Genomic DNA, 8,500 nt, shown 5'->3' with positions numbered 1-8,500 from the left:
ATTCCCAGCAACTCTAGAAGGTGCCTTCTTTATGTAAGTTTAATAATTCTGTGAACAAAACTGTATAGTAAATCTTCCCAGGCACTCTGCAGAGATTTTGGTAACCCATCTCTGTATCATGATACTGATTCTTATTAAGTATAGAATGATTTTGTTCCCACCAGGGAATTATGTATACCTTGGAACCAACATTGAGTTTAAAATACATTTTTTTTTTAATTTTTCTGGGAATACTAAAAAATAAACACCTTTTTTATGCCCAACATATTAATGAAAGGGGAAAAAAATCCACATAAATCTTTTCTTTCACTGCCTCTGCATTTACATGTTTTCATCTTCATCTTGTAAATGAGACATTATCTGGTTTTTCTGATGAGAACAAAGAAGAACACTTCAAGTTTGCTTAACAATTCACAGAAGTATTTGACATTCATTTTCTTTTTGTATCCAGTAGTCCAGTTTCACAACATGGAAGCACTCAGACTTCATTTGGCCAAAATACTCTCTGAAAATCTTTAGCTTTACTCTTCTGTGATGTGTTACAATGAACCCAAATAAAAACAAGGATGAAGCCTCAGTCAGCATGGGCCTATGCTAACTTTCTCTGCATTAAGAAAACCATACAAACCTCATCAAAACCACATACCAATGTACACAAATAGAAATAGGTATTTCAGCATGTGACTTCAGCATCACGGCAAAGTGAGACAACTCTTTTGTATCTCCCCTTAAGTCTCCAACTAGTTGGACATCTAGAATCCAACAGAGGTTCCTCTGCTCAGTATAAAGTAGGTCCATGCACCAGTTCCTGGGAAGAGGTCAGATTGGAATGTGGAGCGAGGCCAGGATGGGGGAAGCACAGGGACAGAACCATTGCTGCAGTTCTCCAAGGCCAAGGCTGTACCTGCAGCCCCAGCAAACACAGTAGTGGAGGAGGAGTGTGGGTGCAGCCCCCACACCACAGCCCAGCAGCACTCTGACTGCCCCAAATCAGATCCCTCCCAGCTGCAGTGGTGCTCACACCACAGACCACAGGCAGCAGCAGGGCCAAGTCTTCGGACTCCAGACCATAGCTCAGTGCTGCCAGGGGCCATAGGGACTGGGGCAGCAGCTCAGTGGGCTCACAAACTGGTTCCCTCAACTGACCACACTGCCCTGGCCAGGGTGGTGGTGCCCTGAGACCCAGGTGTCCTGGATACAGCACCAGCACCCATGATCCTGCTCACCCAGGCTGCTATTCTCATGTTCAAAGTTAAGTTTTCCACACCTTGACTCACCCCCATTCTCTCCCCAAGCTTAAGTAGCACAGGTAAGAGAAGACGAAGATAGCACCATCTACTGGAAAGCAAAAGACTTAAATTATCAACCTGCCGAGTTGAAAAAATCAAAACTTTCTGAAGTAAGAAAAGTGTTCAATACTTCCAATGTGCCAGCAGATGAACCACCCATTCAGCAGCATGACCACCACAGTGACACTAACACAGAAAGAAGTGACAATTCTCCAGAAAGAAACCCAAAGTAACAGTAGATTGTGATCTAGATAACAGAAAAATCAAAATAGCAATCACCAAGAAACTCAACAAGATACAAGGAAACTCAAAAGGCAGTTCAATGAGCTCAGGAACCAAAGTAATGAACAGAAGAGTACTTTACCAAAGAGACGAGAACTATAAAGAAACAACCAAACAGCCCTGGCCGGTTTGGCTCAGCAATTAGAGCCTCACCGAGTGGACCAGAGAGACCTAGGTTTGGTTCCCACTAAGGGCATGTACCTTGGTTGCAGTTTGTCCCCAGCCCTGGTTGGGGTCCCATGGGTGGCAACCAGTCAATGAGTCTCACATCTATGTTTCTCTCTTTCTCTTCTGTCCTCTCTCCCTCCAGGTCTATCTGAACATAAATGCAAAAATGTCCTCTGGTGAGGATAAAAAAGAAAAAAGAACCAAACATAAATTCTGGAGGTGAGGAACTCAATAACTGAGATGAAGAAGGGACATATTACTAACAATGACACATGTGACAGCTAGTTGCTATTTCAGAATTCCTGTCATGCTGTTTAGTCATCAGTCATTGAAGTGCAGGCCAAAAGATGCATACACAAGTGACTCATTTTAAAAATTTATATATAAAAATTAAATTAGCCTGGCCCATGTGGCTCAGTGGCTATTCATTGACATATGCAACAAGAGGTCATAAGTTTGATTCCCAGTCAGAGCACATGCCCAGGTTGTGGGCCAAATCTCTAGTGGAGAGCATGTAGAAGGCAGCCAATTGATGTTCTCTTTTACCGATGTTTCTGTCTCTCTCTCCCTCTCCCTTCCTTTCTCTATAAAATTCAATAAAGAAAAAAAAATTTTTAATTAAAATTTAAGCATTTGCTTAATTTAGTTATTTAGGAAATGTCCAATTGCCCAGGAGGACATTTTATAAAAATTGAAATCATAATACTGCAATAAGACAATTGAGCACATTATCTCATGTAAAAAGATAAAGAAAATTATTTCTTGAAGACAAAAATTACTTCTTTTAAGGCTATAGGTTGATTAATGCATACTAAGGATTGATCTCACTTTTATTTAAATAACACACATTTATATATGGTAAGTGTTTAGATGTCAATCATTCATTTACACTTAGGGGTAGAAAAATCGGGGTGTGGCACTACCTCAAAATTGTCATGAACCATCACCAAACTGAAATCCATCAGAAAATAAGCCAAAGCATCTCCAAATATACCATTAGTATTAGGCATTAATATTTAATTTCTAAAATCAAATTGTAAAGCAGCTTTGAAAGAAAATTTAATGTGTGTCACTTCAGTCATACAGATTGATTAAAGTTAATGATAGGTGTCTCTTGAAAAGAGATATCCAGGGACTTAAAAGAATTTGAAAAATTTTTGTCTCCTTTCTATATTAGCACAAATAATTAAGTGTGCACTGGTCAGTTAAGTAACTCAGAATTTTACCAAATTAGACATAAGAATTTTGTCAGAAATCTGAAATTCAGAAGAAAAAAAGAAAATATGACTAACCTTCTTCATTTCTTCCATGGTAGGAAAAATCAACGTACTTGGATTACGTTGTGTACTGGGCATGAAGCTAGTATTAGAGTTAGAATTAGTATTGACAGCACAAGGTGTCTGCAGGACTGGTCTCGTCTGAATGGTGCTGAGTAAATCACAGTACTTCTCTGTCAGCTGGAAGAGTTCAGTACGGACCTGAACCATCTTATTTATAGTCCTGTGATGATTATAAAACAAAAGTGCTTAGTATTCATTTTTCCTTAAGCAGACATGCATTTTTTTTAGTTGGCATAATAGTAAGTGGCATTTCCCCTTAAAAAGCCTTTTAACACCAAAAAAATGTCAAAGCAAACCTACTACATAAGCATAGGTTCTGAATTGATGCAAAGTAGTACTTGTGTTTTTAATGGGGGCTGATTTCTAACTAACAAGTAATTTAAAGCAGGGAGGGAGAGAAATGGCTGTCAGTGATATAGATGGCTTATATGGTAATACCTGCTGTCTTCTGGAAGGACTGTGCTTACAAGATTCTTGAGAATGACCTTGGACATGTTTAGTAAACCAGTTTAGAGATTTTAAAAAAAAGAAGGAAAAAAGATCCCTTCAGAACACTGTCAAGCATTTGCTTTCACCACCCTTGTCCAACACACACACTTATTACCTTGGAGATATTAACCGCCTGACACCAAGGCATCCTGTAGACCCAGAGCAACAGCCTCTGAGGAAGAACAAGACAACCTCGCTGGTGCTCAAAATGGACCAATAGAGCTCCCGAGGCCATCAGCTGAGGACACTGTTACCGAGGCATGGAGGTGGGATTTGCCCTTTCAGTCTTCCCCTCCTCAGATACCTCATTCTTTTTAGCCACTTTGTCAGCGATACTGCCCTTCACCCTCATGTTAATCTTTCCCTAATAAACATACATGCCTTTATGTAGAGTAGAAAAACTATAAAGATAGTTTATCTAAAGCCACCGTGTTGTAATAATAACAAAGACCACAACCAGGAAAGAAAATTTGCCAAGTGCCAGAATGTGTTCGAGTAACTTAATCTTTTGTCTTTCAGTTGTTGTCTTAAATATTTGTAGTTAGGGGAAGGCTGACAAACAATTTTTTAATAATATTGCTGTCTAAAGTATAAAATCCCTAGCTTAAAGACTAGGGTATTAAGTTAACTACATGGGAACATTAAGGGGAAGTAAATAGAGGCACATAACACCAAAAATGAGGAGAGATGCAAACTGTCCTGGAGGAACACCAGAAAGGTAAGTTTATTGACTAACATTGTTTTCCACAGTTATACTTTTTAGTTAATGTTCATGCCCTACTAATCTCATTAACCTAGCTTGATAAAAAGCATGCTTTAGAGGCTAATTAATAAGTTATTTCTCTGGTTCTCCATTTTGACTTACTCATTTAGTTCATTTTCCAATAACCTTCTTTTTTCTGATTCTTCTTGGTACAGTGCCACGTAGTTTTCCATTTTTGTGTTGTTGAAATGTAGAGAACTTTGCATTTTGAGGAGTTCTGACTCCAGTTCTTTATTTCGAAGTTCCAAATGACTTTGTACTGAAAAATTATGTTCTTGAGATTCTCTGTGTATCTAAACCAAATAAAAGGATACATTTTTTTTTTATTCCTCACCCATGGACATTTTTCTACTTATTATCAGATAGAGTGAGAGGGAGGGAGAAAGAAAGAGAGAAACATCGATGTGATAGAGCCACATTGACTGGTTGCCTTCTGCACAACCTGACCAGGGCTGGGTTGGGGATGAATAGCAACTGAGGTATGTGCCCTCGACCAGAATCCAACCCACAACTCATCAACATCAACTGAACTGAATCTGAGTTATAAAGTTGAATCATTCTTCTACTAGTACTCATGTAATCTGATAATTCAAATAATAATAGATTCGGTTTAAGATTTCAAAAGTTATACAATTTTTATATCATACTTTTTCTCTTCTTCCTAATAGTCTTGTTTAAATTAACTGTTGTTAAAAATACAATGATCCTCCAGTAAGAATAATTCTGAAAGATCAATTTAGTGATAATAATGGTGGAAGCTGAAACACTGAAAGAGAAAAAGAAATGCCACCTTCCTGCCAGAAATCTACAATACAAGTTGCTATTAAAGGAAGTAGAGGAAACACAAACACTGTATATATAAATGTAATTACAGTAAAATGAACTAAAGCCCATTTAAGGTCAATAAATTAACCTGCATGAGGGATTTGACTTGCTGTAAATGTTCTGCTGCATCCTGTCTGGCTCTTTTTTCAGCCTGTTTGTAGTGTTCTAGTTCACTGTGTTCTACCATGTTTGTTTTCATATGTCTTCTGAGGTTTATTACTTTTTCATTCAACTTTTTGTTTTCATCCTCTAGCATTTTACATTGCATTTCCATTGCTTTCATAGTTAATAATTCTTGTTGAAGAGATTTATTTTCTTTTTCCAGGTACGGGCAGTTTGAAGACACAGCTTCCAGTTTATCTCTAAGGTAATCATTCTGTGTGAATAAAATAATGTAGGTTGGTTATGAAGGTGTTGACTGAGAACAGTCCAATTCAATACCATTATCAAGTTCTGAAATAAATTTAGTTGTAATAAAAAGTTATCTGTCCTGGAGCAGAGTTCTAAAATGTGGAACAATGAATTCTTCAGAATAAGAACAATGTTAGAACCACCAGGAATCACAAAAATCAATTCTTTTTAAAAGATTCTTACCCAAGGACATTTTTCTTTTTATTATGAGGTAAAATGGGGTGCGGGGGGAGAAACATCAATATGAAAGATACAAACCCAATGGTTTCAATATCTACTTTCTGTTTATTGCTTCTCCCACACCCCCAATAGTCAAATAATGCTAAAATAAATAATGGCTTCTTGGCTAACATCAAATTCATCAAATCCATGGTGCTTCCAGGAATACATTGCCTAAGGATGAAGCTCAGACTTCAAACCCTTAAGACCTCAGGATGATTTCAGGTGGTGCCTCAAATTCCTCTAAGAATCTTCAGAATATACAAAATTTAAAGACATACAGCACAGGCAATATAGAAGGTAAAATAAAATTGAAATAAAATTTAAAAAGGAAAAAAGAAAAATAACTTTAAAGGTATGTTCCAAGAAGCCCAAGGTGAATAGGTCATCTCAAAATGATTTGTATCTACAGCGTTTTCTTGGATATAATGCTAGTGCACACTTAATAGACTACAGTGTAGTGCAAACACAATTTTTATGTGCACAGGAAACCAAAAGTGGTGTGACTCCTTTGTTGTGACACTCACATGATCACGATGGTCTAGAACCAAACCTGCAATATTTCTAAGGTTTGCCTGTAATCTCCTTTAAAGTGGGATCTAATGACTGTTGAGGTTAAATTACTAATGACAAACAATGCTTATGAGAAGAGGCAAATAACTAGGAGAAAGACATAAGCAGTTTTTCTATGACTGCCATCAATTACAAACAGGCAGGTATACATCTTTATAATTTTTCCGTAATTTAGGGGAGTAAGGAGGACTCATGAGAACCATAGATTTGAAGTGTAATAGTTGAAAAACAACTACAAATAGTCAATTTAATAACCAAAATCAGACCTTTTACCAGATTTTAATAAAGTGAAATTCTAAAAGAGATAGGAAGCTTTGAATCTGTATAAATCAACCTAATACTTGATCTCCACTTGCCTTTCTTCAGGGAGGAAACAGGATACATTACAGTTCATTTAAAATCTCAGTAGTGAAACAAGTGTAGCACTGCCCTTTGACACTATTTACAATTTCTCCTCTACCTCACCTCAGGCTTGTTTGTAGGGGAAGGTAACACCATCTCATCTTGATGTTACACCTCACTGTTCCTCTGCAGCACACACTCTAGGTTTGGAATTGTGAAACTTAAATGTGGAAAAAAGGGAACTCTCATGCACTGCAGATTGGTGCAGCCACTGTGGAAAACAGTATGGAGGCTCCAAAAAGAATTAAAAATGCAACTGCCTTATGACTCAGCAATTCCACTTCTGGCTATATAGACAAAGAAACCAAAAGACAAAGTTAAAAGAATATATGCACCCCTACATTCACTGCAGTGTTATTTACAATAGCTAAGCTGTGGGAGCAGCCCAAGTGCCCATCAAGAGAAAAGTGGATAAAGTTGCATGTTACTCGACCATAAAGGAAATGAAATAGCACAATTTGCAACAACATGAATAGGCCTAGAAGGTACTATGCTAAGGGAAATTAGATAAATAAAGACAAATACCACAGGATTTCATAAGGGGCAATAGAAAAGAACAGCAAAAACAACCAGAAACAGACTCATAGATCCAGAGAACAGACTGGTGGTGGCCAGAGGAAAGGGGGGTTGGTGGACTGGGTGAAAAGGTGAAAGGATTGAGAAGTACAGATTGGTAGTTACAAAATAGTCATGGGATGTAAAGTACAGCATAGGGAATATACTCAATAATACTGTAATAACTATGTATGACACAAGGTGGGTACTGGAAATGTCAGAGGAGGAAATACTCTGTAAAGTATATGATTGTCTAACCACTATGCTGAATAGCTGAAATGAATACAAAATAATATTGAGTGTAAACTGTAACTAAAAAAATATTTTAAATAAAAAGAAACCTAAGTAAATGAGAGACTTGTAGCTAGCACTCAACAAAATGACATTTCATAAACCCTCTGAAATTAAACAATAATCTATGTTTACCCAATAAAAAGGTTGAAATGAGTATCCTTCTAAAAAAGGGAACTAAAACTAACTTTATGCAAGCATAAGTTCTCAAAAGTTCAAAAATTTAATATAAGTCTATTCATTCTTGAAAGTACACAAAAAAGCAGCAGAGAATTTTTGAGAGTCTCAGAATTGGAAATGCCTTTTTCCAAATCAACCAAAACCCAGAATGCATAAATAAAAAATTAATAACTCTGCATGCACTTAAAAACTGAGTTTACTGTCTGAATATATAGCTACCCCACAGTGAGAGTATTAACACTGCATGTATTAAAATAAATTAAATTTCCTCTTATTTTTTTTATGAAAATATTCCAAATATATTCAACTTTTCTAATATTTTCATGGTCAGTAACAAAAACTAACTCTACTGATGACTGATAATGTTGGCATTGTTCTAAGCACTTCTATACACAAGAATGAACTTATTTTGTTATCGCAATCTGGAACAGAGAGGTTAAAAGGATAAGCAAGTTCAAGATTTCCCAGGTTTTCAGGTTCCACAATTAGCCTGGCACCAATCCACAGTTGTTCTCCAGTGTGAGCATACAAGCCCAGAAGAAACCTTATATTTCAAAAAACAAATGGAAAATAAGGCACAATTCATAGAGCTTTTCTTAGAAATTCATGAGATAATTTGTTGCTGCAATAACATTTATTTTCTCTTCATGATGTTTAAAGTAAAAAAAAAGTGAAATGGGGGAAAATACAATGAACTATTTTAGTTGGAATAA

At 36.7% G+C, this 8,500-nt stretch overlaps 1 protein-coding gene across 1 annotated transcript in view; it reads right to left on the bottom strand.

The window, feature by feature from the left end:
• Positions 1 to 321: 321 nt before the first annotated feature.
• The window catches only part of LOC118636101 (ankyrin repeat domain-containing protein 26-like), a 33,955-nt gene continuing 25,776 nt past the window's right edge, over positions 322 to 8,500 (bottom strand). The window contains exons 10-13 of the mRNA XM_036271172.1: positions 5,245 to 5,532; positions 4,434 to 4,624; positions 3,032 to 3,239; positions 322 to 369 (exon numbers count right to left, since the gene is read on the bottom strand). Coding sequence (XP_036127065.1) covers positions 322 to 369; positions 3,032 to 3,239; positions 4,434 to 4,624; positions 5,245 to 5,532 — 735 coding nt within the window. The remainder of the gene's footprint in view (positions 370 to 3,031; positions 3,240 to 4,433; positions 4,625 to 5,244; positions 5,533 to 8,500) is intronic.

This window comes from Molossus molossus, unplaced genomic scaffold (assembly GCF_014108415.1).
Source record: "Molossus molossus isolate mMolMol1 unplaced genomic scaffold, mMolMol1.p scaffold_m16_p_1, whole genome shotgun sequence".
NCBI classification, from domain to species: Eukaryota; Metazoa; Chordata; class Mammalia; order Chiroptera; family Molossidae; genus Molossus; species Molossus molossus.
Note: the sequence above shows the minus strand (reverse complement) of the source record. Positions and strands in the feature narration are given on the sequence as shown.